We start from the raw sequence: 17,664 nt of genomic DNA, 5'->3' as shown, positions 1-17,664 counted from the left end.
CGAGGGAGGCTCAAAGCCTGATAATGCCATTGGTGGAATTACGGCTGCTTCACAGTGGGAGGGAATGACAGCATCCCAGTTTCCGGTTCCGGCAGTACCGGGATCCCTGTCGAGATGGAGGAAGATGCGAACCGAGTCTGGCTGTTGCTGGGACTGGAGGGTAGTGCGGGGGCTGCGGTCTAGAAGTCCCAGTCTCAGACGCGGCTTAAGCGCCGGGGTCTGAGAAGGTAAGCGACCACGGTGCTTGGGTGCCTTGAAGGATCAGAGGTACCTAAGGATCAGAGGTACCTAAGGAGGCGAGGAGGCAGCGGATATCTGCTCTGCGGGGCTGGCATCGCCATGGGAGGCCGCTCTGCAGTTTTGGCAACGAAAGGCAAGTCCCCCGAGGCATCTCGGCCTGGCAGAGGAGCATGAGAGACTGACAGCTAGAGAAGCATGGCGAGGGGCATGTCCGAGGACTCTGAATTGGCCGTGCAAGAGCCAGACAGAAGGTGCATAAAGGAGGGTGTCACGTGGAGTATGTGGAGGGGATTGTCATGTGGTGTGTGTGATGAGGGATCACGTGGAAATCTATTGAAGACCAATGAAGACTAGGTGGGAACCTTACCATGCCGGAGGGAGGAGGCTGCCTTAGATTGGGAGGCGACATAGTCAGGACCTAGTGAAGGGCAATGAATAGTTAGCGGAACAGGTGTTCCATCATACAGTTACATTCACGTTCATGTGAGTGACAGCTCCCAGAATTCAGAGTCTGAAGTGGCAGAGAGCAGAAAGAAAAGAGGGTCCTGGCAAGTATTCGTTTTGTCTGAGAATTGCAGCCCTTAGGTATCTGGTCAGGAGTTGACTATTGCAGTGGTGGGAGTGGCCGATTGGAATTGACCAGTTAGTCATCATTGTGTCCTTGTCCAAGGATGGAATAAGAGGACTCTTAATCTTGTCCTAATGTTGTTGGAACCTGAGAATAGTTACAATTCTTACAAAACTGACAAGCTCCAAAAAGTAAAGCAATGCTTCCCACATTTTAACATTAACATTAGAGTGTTATGTCTTAATCAGCAGGTTTACAGTATGACCTGAAATCCCCTCTGATCCCCAACACAGGGTTTTACTGTGTAAACGAGGCTGACCTTAAGCTCTTGTTTCTCTTGCCTCAGCCCCCTTGTGCTAGCCCCCCATGTGACAGACATGTGCTACCACACCTGGCTTTGCTCTTGTATAGGCAACTATAATGTCCATGCCATCTGTGGACCACTCTGGCTGGTGAGGACCCAGGTTAGAGCATCCCTGCTCAGTAGAACCTTGTGCAGTAAGAGAAATACTTCCATAGTTATTAACTCCAAGAGCCAACGACCTACCTTAGTTGGTAGAATTCACATAGCATGCAGGAATCCCTAGGCTTCATCCCAGTGCGGTATCAACCCAGCCGGGTTATCGTGGCTCACATCTATAATCTCTGCATTAGGCAGAGATTATAGGCATTGCAGAGAAGAGGCTCAGAAGTTCAAGGCCAGTTTGGGCCACATGAAATGCACACCAAACAAACAATAAAGCAGCAGCAAACAAAAGCAAGAGGGTAGTTGTGTGAGTTTTGCTAATGTGAGGAGGAGAGTGCGGGTGTAACATGTGCATATTTGGGCTAGTCTGTTTTCTATTTCATTTGAAAACTTCCAAGCATAAAACACTCCCTGGTCTGGGTGATCTGTTGGGATGCACAGAATGTACTTAATGATTCACAAACAATGCTTTTTTGTTGTTTTGTTTTTCTTTTTTTAAAATGATTTTTAAAAAATTTATTTATTTTTAAAGTTTCATATTTATTTATTATATATAAGTACTTGTAGCTGTCTTCAGATACACCAGAAGAGGGCATCAGATCTCATTACAGATGGTTGTGAGCTGGGATTTGAATTCAGGACCTTCAGAAGAGCAGTCTGTGCTCTTAACTACTGAGCCATCTCTCCAGCCTTTGTTGTTTTTTAAAGCAGGATTTCTTGTAACTTGAACTTGCCATATATAGTTAAAAATGGCTATAGACTTGTGATCTCTACCTCCCAAATGCTAGGACTATAGGCATGGGTCACCATATCTATTTTTGCTGTTGCTGTTATGTCATGCTGGGGATTAAATTTAGGTCTGGGTACATGCTAGGCAGTCACTCTGTCAACTGAGTTACAACCTCAGCCCTAGGAACAGTTTTAAAGGTGACAGAAAATCCAGAATCAGGTACAAGAAATAAGATCAGACAAAGGCCATAAGGAAGTTGGACTGGCTGAACCAGGGGAAAAGAAGGCTGAGGAATGATTGTATTCATATTTCTACAAAGAGGATTTTCCAGCAGATGAAACAAAAATCTGATATTTCAGCAGGACATCTGGAGGTTAAAGACCATATAGAGCAAGTTGAGACCCCACTTTTAGGGAGAAACTTGGCTTATTCCAAGGGTATAGCACTCTCTTAGCCTTCTAATTTGGTGCTTTATTGATGGGTCATGACCTTTAGTGGTTCCTCCTGTTACTATGACATTGTAGGATTTCGGGCCTTGGGAAATCCTGGCTTCCTTCTGGGGATTTATGGTTGGTTGATACACGTGGGAGATGGAGAAAGGGGAAATGGAGCCGTGGGTTCTGCCTTAGATCACTCAGTAGAGATGCCCATAGTGGGTGATTCAGTGTTACAGGTTGAGAACGTGCCCAGGATAGTGGGTGATTCAGCCTTACAGGTTGAGAAGGTGCCCAGGAAACCAGGTCTTAGAACAGAGTAGCTCATTGCTCTGCCCTTCTGCCCTGCCTAGCATGCAGTTTGTGCGTGTCCAGCAGGAGGCCCCTGCTTGAGCCCTGCTGTGTTTGCCTTGTGATGACACCATGCCTGCTCCACCAATAAGCTCAGTCACTCCACAGAAACACTAAGAAAGACAAGGCGGTCTTAGCTTCTGGAATAAGGCTGAGAGAACTGGCAGTCTCAAGGGTATTTACCCTGCCTCCCATGGGAGGACTTAGTTTTAATTTAAACAGAGAGAATTGCATTGAGATGTTTGGCTCACTTGGCACAGAAGGCACGTGGAGTAGAGCTCTTGGCTTTTTATCTTGCCTTCACTGCTGAGCCGTTCCATGGCTCTGGGCTGGTTACGTTTGACTGTTAGAGTCCTCAATTTGCTCCTTTCCCAGAAGTATTTTCGTTGTTGTTCTGTGGTTTGCACACCTAGGGTTAGCCCACATGCAAGCAGGTCCTATAGCTTTGTAGGTTCTTCCAAGAGATCCGCTCTCTCAAGTGGCTCTCTTTTCTCTCTTTCTGGGACTAGCTAATGGACAAGTAGGACTTTGACCTTTAGCCTGTTCCTGACTTTTAGACTTCTTTCCCTAGAGAGTGGAGAGGAGGGTGAGGATGCCCTGTGGTGCAAAATCCCTCTCTACACTCCTGACAATTTCTTCTAATGTAGACTGGAGAAAATATAAATTTTGTGTGTGTGTGTGTGTGTGTGTGTGTGTGTGTGTGTGCGCGCGCGCGCGCGCAGGAATGGTCAGAGCAGCCAGCATGGGGGACAGAAGTGAGGTCAGCAGGCAGCAAATGTTAGTAAGGTGCCCCCCACTGACCAGTAAGCATGAACCAAGGTGGCTGCTTCTTCAGGGGAGCCAGGAGCGTTCCAGCCTCCAGGAACTCTTCCGTGGTGCACAGTGACATCCTGCTATCCATGTAGGCCTTGAATCATGCCGGGTGGATGGATTGTCCACAGCATTCTAAGCATGCCCAGGCAGGTAAGGCAGAGAATGGTCCCTAATCAGGACTGTGATGCCAAGACCTAGGTAGAGAGGAAATTCAGAATGGTTAGTCCTACACACTGAGTAGGGGCTGAGGTGCGGGGTGGTCAGCACTGCTATGTGGTGAATGACTGCAGAAGAGTTTGTTAAAGAAGTGCAGAGGCAATGCTCAGAGGGTTGTGGAGGGACTGAGCCAGGCTGTTCGAAGGCTTTGCTGAGGTGAGTGTCCCGAGAGATCCAGCCCAAGAGGTGGACTTTGAAGCCTAGGCAGGAGGGGAAAGAAATGAAGTCCTGACCTTCCTCACATCTCCCGCCTGCCCAAATCCCAGGTCTTTGGGCACAATGGAGAACAAGCGGAACATCCAGATCATCGAGTGGGAGCACCTGGACAAGAAGAAGTTCTATGTGTTTGGTGTAGCTATGACAATGATGATCAGGGTCAGCGTGTACCCGTTCACCCTCATCCGCACCCGCCTGCAGGTCCAGAAGGGCAAGAGCCTCTACCACGGGACCTTCGATGCCTTTGTCAAGATCCTGCGAGCCGATGGAGTGGCCGGCCTCTACCGGGGGTTCCTGGTCAACACCTTCACACTCATTTCTGGCCAGTGCTATGTCACCACTTACGAGCTCACCCGGAAGTTTGTAGCTGACTACAGCCAGAGTAACACAGTCAAGTCACTGGTAGCCGGTGGCTCGGCCTCCCTCGTGGCCCAGAGCATCACGGTGCCCATCGATGTCGTCTCCCAGCATCTGATGATGCAGCGCAAGGGTGAGAAAATGGGTCGCTTCCAAGTGCGCGGGAACCTGGAGGGGCAAGGACTGATTGCCTTTGGCCAAACTAAGGACATCATCAGGCAGATCCTGCGGGCTGATGGCCTTCGAGGTTTCTACCGAGGCTATGTGGCCTCACTGCTGACGTATATCCCAAACAGTGCTGTATGGTGGCCCTTCTACCACTTCTATGCAGGTAAGCAAGGGCTGGGAAGGAGAGCACTTACTGATGGGGAGGGGATACTGTTGCTTCTGGCTGCTTTTAGAGTGGAAATGAGTAAAGAAAGGGGGACCAAATCAGTGCCACCGAGTGTTGGGTACACAGGTGCACGCCCCCGCTGAGCCCAACTGAACCCTACTTTTGCTAGCCCTGTTTCTTGTACTTATCACAGTATTTCCTCTAGACTTTGTGATCAAACTAAGCCCTGTGCTGTCACCCTGACCCTTTGGGAGTGCACCCTGGCAGTCATTTTTTTGTTCTTGTGGTTTTGCGAGACAGGGTCTCTCCATTTAACCTAGACTGGCTTTGAACTCACTGTAGTCCAGTGTAACCTAGAACTAACCGCAGTGCTCTGCTCCGTAAGTGCTGGGATTATTAGCTCAGCCAACACTTTGTAGGAAGGCTGGGGGATGTAGCTCAGTTGAGGAGAGTTTGGCCAGCCTGCAGCAGACCAAAGGGTTAATCCCCAGCCCTGCAGAAAAGCCACCAAAGCTAAGACTAAAGCGAGTGCCCAAGAAGGCATTTTCTCTGGAGGCTGCCTTTGACCTCTGCCCTCACTTGATCTTGTGAATGCTTAAAAGAGTTATGTTTCCCCTTTTGGCCCCATTCTACAGCATTGCTAGCCAAAACTGTCCAGAAGTCTTGGCCCACGGTCTGACTGTGGCCCTATCCATTGTAGCAGGGATGGAGCACAAGGCCTCACTTACCCACACATGCACATAGGCAGCTGCTTGGCCTTTGAGCTGTATTACCAGCCATTTAAAACTTAAATATTGGTTTTGTTTTTAAAATAGGGTCTTATTCTACAGCCCTGGCTAGTCTGAAACCCAGTATGAAGCTCAGGCTGACCTTAAACTCCGAGCACTTTTCTTGCTTGAGCCTCTCAAGTACTAGGCTACAAGTGTGGATGCCTAGCTTAAGTTATATTTTGAGGCAGGGTCCCGTCTCTGTCTCCTTGGCTTCTGGAGTTCTAGGCGGACACTACCACACTCAGCGTGTTGGTTTGTCTCTGAGATTGGGACTCAGGTGACCGAGGCTGGCCCTAAAGTATTGATCCTGCTGCCTCTGCCCACCTGATGCTGGAGTTACAGCCATGCGCCCACCACTTAGTGCTTTTTTTAATTTGAGTCGGGATTCATGTAATCCAGTCTAGCCTTAAGCTTGCTCTGTAGTCAAGGGGGACTTCAAACTCCTGATGCTCCTATCTCTTCCTTCTAAGTGCTGGGGTAAGAGGCACGTGCCAGAATGCCCAGCTTGTTTGTGACACACAGTCTCTCACAGTATAGTATATCCCACTCGGGCCTCCAACTCACTGTGTACTTGAAGATGCCTTTCCCCTCTCTGTCTGTCTCTCTGTCTCTCTGTGTGTGTCTCTCTCTATGTCTCTCTCTCTGTCTTTCTCTCTATATCCCTCTCTCTCTCTCTCTCTGTCTGTCTTTCTCTGCCTCTCTCTTTCTCTCTCTCTGCCTCTCTCTTTCTCTGTTTCTCTCTGTCTCTCTCTCAATCTCTCTGAGATAGGACCTCATTGTGTAGCCCTAACTTGCCTGATATGTGGGCCAGGCTGCTTGATGTTGGATTTCTAATCCTCCTTCCTCTGCCCCCCTGAGCGCTGGGATTAAGGCTTGCACCATGTCTGGTTTATGCAATGCTAGGGATCAGATCCTGAGCTATGCTAGGTAAGCCCTACCAACTGAGCCACATCCTTAGGCCTCCTGTTTATACTTTTGAGACATCTCACTAAGGTACTAGGTTGGACTCGAACCTGTTCTGTAGTCCATGGGGGCCCTCAATTTGCAATCCACCTGCTTCTGTTACCCAAGAGCCCAGTATACATGTATGTAAAGTAATTCCTAGGGGTTTTCTGTGCCCTCTTGTTCTCCAATAATTGCTGGAAGCTTCTATGCTTATTGCAATCTCCGAATAAAGACACAGACCCCTGGTATTTTTATTAATGGGTAGCAAGTCTAAGCTAGGCAGCTCTGAGCGTTTCTAACTCCACTAGGCTGCTCATACCCAGACAAATGCTCCATTACTTGCCATTCTGGTCTTGCCCTGGCTTGCTTTGGTCCATGTGCATCCTCATGGCTGCTCTCTCATTGTGACTTCATGTTGAGTCCTCTTGATCCCTCCTCATGGTCTCCCATACCTTCTCCTCCCGGTCCTTACCCCTCTCTCTGGGGCCCCCTCATTGGGATCGGAAGTGCCATACTCTCTTCTGCCCAGCTAATTGCCAATCAGCTCTTTATTAACCCAATCAACCTTTTTGCCCCAGGAAAGGGGCAGCTTGCAGGAGGGGGCCAGTGCATACAGGGCCAGGAAACTGGCTGTGCAGGTAACAATGCTGCAGCCTAATGACTGCAAACATGCCTCTTTCAGGAGAAAAAGGGCACCCACAAGGCAATGCCACGTCACCCTGTTTCTGTTGACATGCTTGACTCTGGGGAGGAACACAGTTAGGAACTGGGGAAGAGGTGTCTCCAGCAGGCTTACGGAATTCTCCATGTCAGCTGGGACTTTGAGGCTGGGACTTCTGCCCTGCCAACCTTCTCCCTACATCTCCTCTAGTCTCTACTTACCTAGCCTCAAACTCCCCAAACTAAGCACATGAGAAAGGATTCATAAGGACTGGTGACTGAGTTGGAAACTGGGAGTAGATCTTTGAGATGGTGAGTCTGTATGACCTGCTCCTGCCTTAGGGGAAAGCCTGAGTTTGTGTACTGTACTCTAGGTCCTTGGTCACTCACCTCCAATCTCACCCACTGCTTCTCCCAGTCGCTGTTCTAGGTCACTGGTCTTACTGCCCCCGCACCTCGCAGTCATGCCTCTGCCTAGGTGCTTTTGATAAATGTTATCCTTGTGCTTGGGAAGCTGCTTGTACGGGTACATGTGGTTCACCATCAGGTCGTTTCTGAACCTCACTTTCCAGGAAGCACCATGGCTGCTGTGTTGAAAGTCACAACTTGCTTCACCTCTACCTGTGGTGTCCCGCCTTCCTTCCCCATTTTACCTTAGCTCCAGTGCGCCCCTGCCCCCCTCTGACATGGCGACTTGCTTCTTCTCCCCTCTCTCTTACCAGAACGTGCACTTCCTTCGGGCAGGGATCTGAGGCACTTTTTTTCATTCATCAAACGGCCCTCAGGACTCAGGGTGGCTCACTGAATCTTTGCTGACTAAATGAGTGAACTCTTGTCTTTTACCTCAAGAGAGAGGAAAGCAGTGAATCTGTCCACAGGCACACTTCCCGGGGTCACTGAGAAAACAGTGCCTGGAACTCCACAGTCACTGGCACTTGGAAATCCAAGTCTCTCCTTCTTGTCCTAGTCACTGGGCCTAGGGGTAAGCAGGTGCTGTGTCCTTTTATATTTGACTTTTTTTTTTTTTTTTTCTCGTTGTTCTGGATCACCCTGGCTGTCCTGGAGCTCACTCTGTAGCCCAGGCTGGCCTCAAACTCAGAAATCCGCCTGCCTCTGCCTCCCAAGTGCTGGGATTAAAGGTGTGTGCCACTACCACCACCCGTATATTTGACTTTTTTGTTGCTCTTATTTTGTGAGACATGGTTAGCCTTATAAAAATTACAAGCCGGGCGTTGGTGGCGCATGCCTTTAATCCCAGCACTTGAGAGGCAGAGGCAGGCGGATTTCTGAGTTCGAGGCCAGCCTGGGCTACAGAGTGAGTTCCAGGACATCCAGGGCTACATAGAGAAACCCTGTCTCGAAAAAAAAAAAATTTACAAGCATGCACCACTATGCCTGGTTTTCTCTCTTCTTAAAAATTTAAACAGAATGTCATATATCTCTTGAAGTCACTGTGTAGCTGATAACCTTTCTGGACACCATGCCCCCCACCTCAACACCATGTCTACTTCCAGAATACTGGGATTACAAACATTTGCCACCATGCCTGTTTTTCTGTGCTGGGGATCAAATCCAGAGCTCCATGCATGCTAGGCTCTGTGCCTTCTCAGCTCCATGTCTGCTAAGCGAGCACCTTGCTAACTGAACCCCTTTATTTTCTTGAGACAGAGTCTCATGTAGTCTGTGTTGGTCTGGAAGTCACTGCATAGCTGAAGATGACCTTAGATTCCCAACCCTGCCTTCATCTTTCAAGTGCATCACCATGCCTGACTGCATTGCTTGCTTGTCTTGTTTTTTGAGACAGGGTTTCTCTGTGTAGCTCTGGCTGTCCTGAAACTAGCCTTGAAATCAGGGATCCACCCATCCCTGGAATTAAAGTCATGCTTCATCATGCCCAGCCATTTTTCTTTCTTGGTATAATCTGGTCCTCATTATAAGATAAGACTTCCTACCTTAATATTAATTGCTTTTATCTATAAAAGTATGTACATAGTCCAAAATTCCAAGTGAATTTTGAAGGGCTATGGATGTGACTGAGTTGGTAGAGTGCCAACCTGGCGCACATGAAGCCCTGGGAGCCATCTCCAGCAGGGTGTGGTCCAGCTGTGGCACCACCGAGTCTGTAATCCCTGCACTTTGGGGATGGCAGGAGGGTCAGGGCTCATTCTCATTCTCTGCTACATACTGAGTTCCAGGCCAGCCTGGGCTACATGACACCTTGTCTTGCCCCAACCCCCTAGAGATAAAGAACTTTGAAAAGGTAGGCAGAATGCAGGGTACAGCCTTCCTACCCATGGCCGTCACCCAGTCCCTTCCATAGAGACCAGTGTGTCCTTTATAAATGAATACAACCAGAATGACTTCAAAAAGCTCCAGAGATATGTAATGTGCATCTCTAGTGGATGTAGGTAGAAGCAGAAAGAGAGAGTTAATAGGTGGAAAGGTCCAAAAGGGCAGAGGGCTTGTCTTGGTTGTACAGGCGTCGTGAGGGCAGATGGGTGGTACCTCATATCTTGAGGCGTTGTCTTTCCCTGGATTCCAGAGCAGCTGTCTCGCCTGTGCCCTCAGGAGTGCCCTCACATTGTCTTTCAAGCCATCTCTGGGCCCCTGGCTGCAGCCACTGCCTCCATCCTCACCAATCCCATGGATGTCATCAGAACCCGTGTGCAGGTAATACCGGCCTCCTCCCCACCCTTGACTCAGAGAAGCCATTAGAAGCAAGACCTGTAGGCCTCCTAGTGCCCCTGTGCCCTCAGTGTGCCGTGACCCTGGTGTTTAGTCAACCTAGTGATCATCTGAGCCCCTCCCTGTCCTTATCTCTGCAGATACCAGCTGGGCACTTGACAATATCTAGCTTGTTTTTTTCTTGCTGGCTGCACCTTGCATATCTACCCATTTGCATGCCCAACCTCTTTCTGCTTTCCTCTAGCCTTCAGCTGGAATCTGTTCCATATTCTGTTAGCCTAAGGTCTGAGCCTCCCCTTCCTCCCCATGCAGGCTTGTGGTGATTACACTCATTGATTTCATAGTAATTTGAGGTGACTCTGATTTTTTTTCTACCAGGCCATGAATCCATGGGGAATGAGAGACTGAACTCAAGAGAGGTGGTCTCTAGAGAAGTGATCTGGGAGTAGGGAGGAAGAGGAGGGACCGTTGAGGACAGTGGGAAATGAGAGAGACACAGATGTCTTTTCCTTTCCATGGTTTGATTCCACTTCTTTACTGTGTGTGTGAGATGGACGTGGTATGAGCAGAAGCTAGGAGAAAGCTTGGGCAAGTGGACGAGTTCTTTCTTGCCTTGTACTGTGTGGACTCCGGGAACCAAACTCAGGTTTACTGGTTCTTTTGTTTGGTTGGTTTTTTCAACCCTTAAAGACAGATTTTCGTGTATCCCAGGCTGGATACCCGTAAGTAGCTTTGAGGGCCTTGACCTCCTGCTCTCCCGTCCCTCTGGAGAAGTGGATTAGAGTCCTGTACAGTCACGCCTGCTTTTTAGAGGCAAATACTGACCCAACTGAGCTCCCCAGCCTTCTTTGGATTTGCTTTTGAGAGAGGGTGTCATGTAGTCCAGCCTGGCTTCAAAACTGCTGTTGTAGCTGATGCTGGCCTTGAATTCCTGATCTTCCTGAGTTCTGGGATCACAGGAGAATGCCTGGTGTTTGGTCTTTGGTTGTTTTTGAGAAAAAGACCCATAGGTCAGCAAGGCTGTCACTACGTAGCTGAGGATGTCCTTGAACTCTTTTGGCTTTTCCAGACCCGGGTTTCTCTGTATAGCCCTGGCTGTCCAGAACTCACTCTGTAGACCAGGCTGGCCTTGAACTCAGAAATCTTCCTGCCACCACTTCCCAGCCTGACCTTGAACTCTTGATTCTCCTGCCTCCACCCTCCACAGTGATTAAAAGGTGCATGTCACCATGCTAGCTAAGAAACTTGCATAGGTTTTGTTTGTTTCTGTTTTGTTCTTTGGTGTGTGTGAGTGTGTATACACTATAGTATGCTTGTGGAGGTCAGAGGTTAACTTGCAGTAGTTGGTTTCTCTCCAGGGCATTGAACTCAGGTCATCTGGTTTGATGATAAACACTGAGTTACGTTGCTGGCCTGACAGACTTTTTAAAAATAGGTTTCACAGGTTGTACTGGGTAGACACATTGAAAGCCCTGACAATGCTTGGTGCTGCCCAGGAATTGTAGTCCCTGTCTAAAGTAAGCTCTGAAGACAGCACCAAGAAATAGGATCTAAATATGGTACGTTATATGCAAAGGGTAGGTTTTGCTGTTTCAAGTCTTAGGTGTACAGCAAGGGAGGCTCTTAATGTGTAACTAGGATAACTTAGGAAGAAAGGTGGAGAATCAAGAGAGAGATGGGAGAAGGGTCCCGGGTATGGCAAGGGCAGGAAGGAAGAAAAGGAACCTTAAGAGGTTGGGGTAAAGTTGATTTTGGGGGCCATGAGAGTGTCCAAACAAAGGGGCAACAGATAGGGGCATTTTGTCCCTAGGAAAAGGTGCTTCTTCCAACATTTGAAAATCAATACTCTGGCACCTGGTTGGGCCCCCCAGTGTCTTTGCCTTGGAGAGTCAGGGTTGGCCTTATTCTTTCCTTACCCCTCCCTGGGTGTCTTAGGAGCCGATTCTAGGGATTGCCTATAAGGCCCCTGCTTTAAGGAGCTACTAGGCCAGAGGCTTGGGCTCAGCTGAACATGCAAGGACTAACGGAGGTTACAGAAACAGAGTGGTTAGAAGAGATGCCACAGGGGGAAGAAGAGGTGTGGGGGAGGTGCTGAAGAAGGCAGGGCAGATCAGGGAGCTGTGGTAGACGGGGCTGGCACCACCTCGTGAAGGCCGCACTGAGCAGGGAGGTCAGGGGTCCTTTGCTTTGCCGTGGCACAAGTGCTCTGATGTGGGCTCTGAAGCTGTGATTTTGGAGTAGAGGAAGGAGGTAGGACTATGAAGAAAAAGGGAAGAGATCCTTGTCCTGGCTACTCGGTGTGTAACCAACAAGAACAAGAGACCTCTAGCCCTGAAGCCTGGAGAGACTGAGATAACCACGAGAGAGCCAGCCATGGCTGGGTACAGCTGCTTAAGGGCCTCATTGGGGAATGACTGCAGCCTCCCAGGGACAGAGAGGCACCTAGTCCAAAGGCTGACACCTGGAGAGCTTGCCTGAGGGCAGTGGTAGCTGGCACTTAGCTCCATCTTGCTGAGCAGAACTCTTGGCAGTCTGTTGTTTGAGACAGGGTTTCATCTTTTACCTCTGACTGGCCTGGAACTCAACTATATCAACCAGCTGGCCTGGAATTTATAGAGATCTGGCTGCCTCTGCCTCTCCAGTGCTGGGATTAAAGATGTGCAACACCATGCCCAGCTCTATTGTTGGCATTGTAACAACCTTGTGGCACAGGAACTCTCTTTCTCTCTTTTTTTAATGTGTATGAATTAAGTGCACTGTAGTCAGAAGAGGGCATCTGATCCCATTACAGATAGTTGTGAGCACTGTGGCTGCTAGGAATTGAACTCAGATCCTCTGGAAGAGCAGTCAGTGCTCTTAACCTCTGAGCCATCTCTCCAGCCCAGGCATAGGGACTATCACCATTTTCTATTTTAGAAAACTGGGGTAAGGAGGGTTAAGTCCACCCAGGTGGTCTGTCACCAGAGCTTGGAGAAGGTCTGCCTCAGAAAGCAGAGGCTAGCCCTCAGAGTCCCCTCTTGAGCCTGAAGTGCTGTTGAGAGTGTGCTGAGCAGTGGTGACAGCAGGCAATTGGTGGCTCTTCACTGTGGTGACTTTTTCAGGTTGAAGGCAAGAGCTCCATCATCCTGACCTTCAGACAGCTGATGGCAGAAGAGGGGCCTTGGGGCCTCATGAAGGGCCTCTCAGCCAGAATCATCTCAGCTACCCCCTCCACCATCGTCATCGTGGTGGGCTACGAGAGCCTCAAGAAACTCAGCCTGCGACCGGAGCTGGTGGACTCGAGACACTGGTAGCGAGCAGTGGATGGAGAGGCTGTAGTTTCACACATCATTCTGGGCCAGGGCAGAGCAGGGAGGGTATAACCACACCTGTGAATGCCACCACCACACACCCATCCTGCTCCAGCTTGCCTGTCAGGAACAATCGAGGAGACTTTGGACTGCTCGTTCTGCAGAGGTTCTGTGCCTGGCTTCCCTGATCCCCATAATTTTATTTCATGGCCTGAAGATCAACCGCCACAGGGACCCCATCAGCCCCTTACTGGTGCCCCTCTCTGTCCTTGCCTCAGGCCTGGAGAAGAGCTGCTCATAGTTTGCTTGTCCCCTGCTTCTTCCTCTTAGGCCAAGGCTCTAAGTAACTGCCAGTGATTTATTTTTTTTATGCCTGCTTACTTTAAACTTGGGACTTGAGTTGTTCACTGGACTACTCTGCTTTGCCCTGCCTTTTGAGGACAAATCGGAGCAGCACACACTCTGCAAGGCGTTCATCTTCTCTAGGTGTTACTAGGAGGGACAAATGCTAAGGCTTTACATGTGTGTAGTTGAACATCTGTGAATGAGCCAACTAATCCAGATAGCTTGGTTTGCTGTTAGACCCCACTCCTTGGAAAAGTGGAAAACTGTGACACCAATCTCAATTCTTTTATCCCTTTTTTGTCCCTTCAGGCCTGGGAACCTACAGATAGGATGAGCTGTTGGCCTTTATTGGCCCAGGTGACTACAGTAGAGAGCACCATTGTAAGTGGATCAGACTTACTGGAGAACATTGCCCTGAAGCCAGGTTGAGAGAGCCACTGGCTTGGAACTTAATGAGAGGATGTGTGTTCCTCACTCTTACCTCCTCAGGCCAGCTGAGCCAAGCCGGGAGGTTCTGAGCCCAAGGCAGCAATGCCACAGGCATACCTGTCACTCTGATAAATAGCAACAGGTATCTCACAGTGGGACTCTGGAATATGAACTATCCTTGTTTTTCTTGTCCTTGGTTGTGAAGTGTCATCCCAGTCATGGTACCCTGTGCTGGCAACAGAAAAAAAAAAAAGTCAGGAAGGCACCCAAGGCCAGGTCCACCTGGTTACCAGCCTCATACTGCCAAATTCGCTGATGCTCCCCTCAGGAGCGCCTCTTCCCTGCCTCCACTGAGCCTGTGTTGGCCGCAGAGAGGCATAGCGTGAGGAATGGGAAGAAAGCAGGCAAATCTTGGTGTTTGGCCTGGGTGATGCTTTCCACCTTATCAGTGGCCCCATGCCTTGGGAAAAACCATGGTGCCAAATTGGAAGGTGCTAGCTAACTGAAGCCTTCATGTTTCTCACGGCTGCTCCACACTCTTCCATCCTGACTCGACCCAGCCTCTACACTCACCTCTTCTACTTGTTATAGTCTATATTTGTTTCCTTCTGAGCCCTCTACTTTTGTCTCAGCATTTTTTTTTTTTTTTTTTTTTTTTTTTTTTTTTTTTTTTTTTTTTTTTTTGAGACAGGGCCTCATATATCACAGGCTGGGTTTGAATTCACTATGTAGCAGAGGATAGCCTTGAACTCTTGATCTTCCTCCACCTTCTGAGTTCCAGGTTTACAGGATGCCGCTGGACCCCACTTCCTGCACTTTATTGAAAGAGCCCTTCAATCTTGCCCGTAGTTACCTGAAGGTGGGGCCCACAGATCATTTTAAATCCTTTTGCTCCTCACCTCTACTTTAAGAGCTATCAATACAATGGAGCAAGGGCCCCTCTCAGGCTTTTCCTATCAAGACCTCTGTGACTGGATGTCTCTGCTCTTCTTTGGATTTTCCTTACCAGGGCAGAGTGTGGACATAAGGTTTCTCCTGCCTTTCATGCCTTAGGTTACTTCTTCCCGACCTGATTTTTCTTGTCCGGTGTTTAAGCCTCCCCCTTTCCTGTCCTACCTCCCTTTCCTTCTTTCCCCTTCTGTTTGAAAGGACTGTGGATGTAAAAAGGTAAAGGCATCGCCATTGGAACCCTTTCTTTCCCAAGGTCAGGGGCTGGGATGGGCCTTGGTGAAGATGGGCTAGTGGGTGGCCATTTTTCCAAAACTGGAGACCAAAACAGCTAGAAATGTTGACCCGTTGGTCCATAACACAAATTAGAAACTCGGCAAGACAGGAAGGCTGGATAGATGCACATGGGAAAGAAAATGCACATTCAGCGCTAGATAAAAATGGACTCGAGGATATTAGCTGCGAATATTCACTGTTGCACTGTATGAAATCCTTGAAATGTAATTAAAAGTTTTTATTGAGCCCCTAAACTTCGGCTTTTGGAGGGGTTTTTTTTGTTTGTTTTTTTTGCTTGTTTATTTTGCTTTTCCGGGGAGCTGAGAATCGTCAGAGGCACTGCCCTCTCTCCGGCCGCTGCCCCGCCCCATCCGGCTCCGTGACGGGCAGTCCCCGTCTCCAATTGGAGGTCCCGTTGGGAGGAGCTGCGGGGCCAGTGCATTTTGGCGGTTCAATTTCAATATGGCTGAGGTGAGCCGAGATAATGAGGCAGCGGAAAGCGGGCCCGAGGGGTCATCTCCAGAAGCGGAGCCAGGGGACACCACCACCTCCAGGGTGAAACTCCTCGACACCATCGTAGACACATTCCTCCAGAAACTAGTCGCCGACAGGAGGTAGGTGGGGACCAATGGGAGGTGGCGGGAGGTTTGCCTCCGCCATCGTAAGTCCCGCGAGAGCCGCTGGGCTCGGTCATGTGGGCGGCCCGCAGAGGCTTGTCCCCGCGTCCTCCGTTGGCTAAAGTTGCAGAGGACTAGAAGAAGGGGCGCGTTCTCTTCGCCGCCTTTCCGCAAGGCGACAGCCCGGGGCCCTCGCAGCCTTAGGTCAGCTGACGGCCTCTCCCGGAGGTCATCTGCTGACCTAGCGCTGTGGGAACACAGAGCACTGCTGGCTGGAGCGGAAAGCGCGGGCGGTTGCGAGCACTAAACCTGCAGTCCTAAGGAGAAACTACGCTTTCCATATCGGACAGTTTTAAAGAGAGAGTTTTGCCCCCTGATCCCACCAGGCCAGCGCCTGTGACCTTGAAACACCCTTGCATCTCCATTGGCCTTCCACGAAATCTGTTCTTTGGCCTCGGTGATTTCCGTTTGCCAGCCGCGGTGGCCCACTATTACAATCCCACTTCCTCAGGAGGTGGAGGCAGGAGGATCGTGAGTTTGAGAACAGCCTGTCCGATTCAAATCAGACCCTATCTCAAAATTTTAAAAAGGATTGGGGGTACAGCTCAGTGGTCTGTGGTTCATTCTTCAATCTGGTGGTTAGGATAGAGATTTGGGGAAGAACAACATAACCTAATTGGATTTGATCATGTTTCTGTCTGGGTATTTTGCCTGCACGTATGTATTTGCACCACGTACATGCTTAATGCCTAACAGGTCAGAATAGAGTGTCAGATCCCATGGAAGTAGAGTTACATATGGGTGTGAACCACCACGAGGGTGCGCTGCAAGATCAACAAGTGCTCCTACCACTGAGCCCTGAACACTCCTAGTTTTAAGGCCTGGCACACCACCTGTAAGGACAGCCACCCAGGAGGCTCAGGGACCCTGGATAACAATGAAATGGCACAAGGAGACCATCTCTTTTTGCAGTCTGGGCATCTTGGCTTTCAATTGTGTGTGTGTGTGTGTGTGTGTGTGTGTGTGTGTGTGTGTGTGTGTGTGTGTGTGTGTGTGTGTGTGTGTGTGTGTGTGTGTGTGTGTGTATGTTTATCTGTCTACCAGGCATTGAACCTAGGGCCTCTACTACTCCAGCTCTTTTGTTTGTTTGTTTGTTTTTTGAGACAGAGTTTCTCTGTATAGCTCTGGCTGTCCTGAAACTCACATTGTAGACCAGGCTGGCCACGAACTCAGAAATCCGCCTGACTCTGCCTCCCAAGTGCTGGGATTAAAGGCGTGAGCCACCACCGCCCGGCATCTCCAGCTCTTTTTAAAGATTTTTTATTTTCAGTGGGTGGAGGGATGGATGGCTCAGTGGCTGAGAGCACTTACTACACTTGCAGAGGACTGGAGTTGGAGACCCAACACCCAGGTCCAGGAGATCACTTGTACTTGTGACTCCAGCTTCCATACTCCCCATTGATAAAATTTAAAAGGTAAGTCTTAAGATTGGAGAAGTGGCTCGGTAGTTAAGGGTGCTCTATGCTCTTCCAAAATACCTACGTTCAGTTAGTTCCTAGGGCTGACGTCCTGCGGCTTACATAAGTCTTAAAAAAGAAACAACAAAAAACTCTTTTGGACTTTTGATTGTGAGGCAGGGTGTCAAAAAAGTTATCAGTAGGCTTGACTTGGACTGACAGTCCTGTCTCAGCCTCTTTCCAGTAGCTGACGACAGGCCCACACCCGCCGTGTGTTCTGCATGGACCTTTATCTGGCCCCATACTTATTACCTCCTAACACATACCTTCCTGCCTTCTCTGTATTTGGTGCTGCAGATATACAAAGCAGCCAAGTTACTATTCAGTAGGTAGCATACAATAAACAAGATAACCATATGGCATGGTAGCATAGTTAACACAGAGAAGGAAATAAATTAAAAACCAAAGGTAGGACTGGAGAGATGGCTCAGCGGTTAAGAGCACTGACTGCTCTTCC

At 49.2% G+C, this 17,664-nt stretch overlaps 2 protein-coding genes across 9 annotated transcripts in view; both read left to right on the top strand.

Annotated features, from left to right (window-relative positions):
* Slc25a44 (solute carrier family 25 member 44) lies at positions 1 to 14,142 on the top strand. Of its 5 annotated transcripts, none has more exons than XM_031374379.1 (4): positions 3 to 491; positions 4,085 to 4,722; positions 9,648 to 9,770; positions 12,887 to 13,021. In XM_031374379.1, the coding sequence occupies exons 1-4, from the start codon at positions 436 to 438 to the stop codon at positions 12,889 to 12,891; spliced, it is 822 nt and encodes a 273-aa protein (XP_031230239.1). In that variant the 5' UTR covers positions 3 to 435; the 3' UTR covers positions 12,892 to 13,021. The 5 variants fall into 5 exon arrangements, with proteins under 5 accessions (XP_031230240.1, XP_031230239.1, XP_031230235.1 ...); XM_031374375.1 differs by having other exon boundaries at positions 44 to 491; positions 9,643 to 9,770; positions 12,887 to 14,142; XM_031374376.1 differs by having other exon boundaries at positions 48 to 373; positions 9,643 to 9,770; positions 12,887 to 14,142.
* A 1,302-nt stretch (positions 14,143 to 15,444) lies between these two features.
* LOC116093125 (polyamine-modulated factor 1) overlaps positions 15,445 to 17,664 on the top strand; it is a 28,268-nt gene continuing 26,048 nt past the window's right edge. For 3 of the 4 annotated variants that reach the window (XM_031374383.1, XM_031374382.1, XM_031374384.1), the window contains exon 1: positions 15,445 to 15,687. In XM_031374383.1, coding sequence (XP_031230243.1) covers positions 15,536 to 15,687 — 152 coding nt within the window. In that variant the 5' untranslated portion in view covers positions 15,445 to 15,535. The remainder of the gene's footprint in view (positions 15,688 to 17,664) is intronic. The other variant, XM_031374381.1, reaches the window with a different exon arrangement.

Source organism: Mastomys coucha, unplaced genomic scaffold, assembly GCF_008632895.1.
Source record: "Mastomys coucha isolate ucsf_1 unplaced genomic scaffold, UCSF_Mcou_1 pScaffold16, whole genome shotgun sequence".
Taxonomy (NCBI): Eukaryota; Metazoa; Chordata; class Mammalia; order Rodentia; family Muridae; genus Mastomys; species Mastomys coucha.
The sequence above is the reverse complement of the archived record's forward strand: the minus strand, read 5'-3'. Positions and strand labels throughout refer to the sequence as shown.

What these genes read in the sequence shown, in the direction of transcription:
- Slc25a44 (XM_031374375.1), top strand. Translation starts at nt 436, where the DNA reads ATGGCGAGGGGCATGTCCGAGGACTCTGAATTGGCCGTGCAAGAGCCA. An exon ending in GTGCAAGAGCCAGACAGAAG is followed by an intron (nt 492 to 4,084) that starts GTGCATAAAGGA and finishes CCCAAATCCCAG; the next exon opens with GTCTTTGGGCACAATGGAGA. An exon ending in CTTCTACCACTTCTATGCAG is followed by an intron (nt 4,723 to 9,642) that starts GTAAGCAAGGGC and finishes CCTGGATTCCAG; the next exon opens with AGCAGCTGTCTCGCCTGTGC.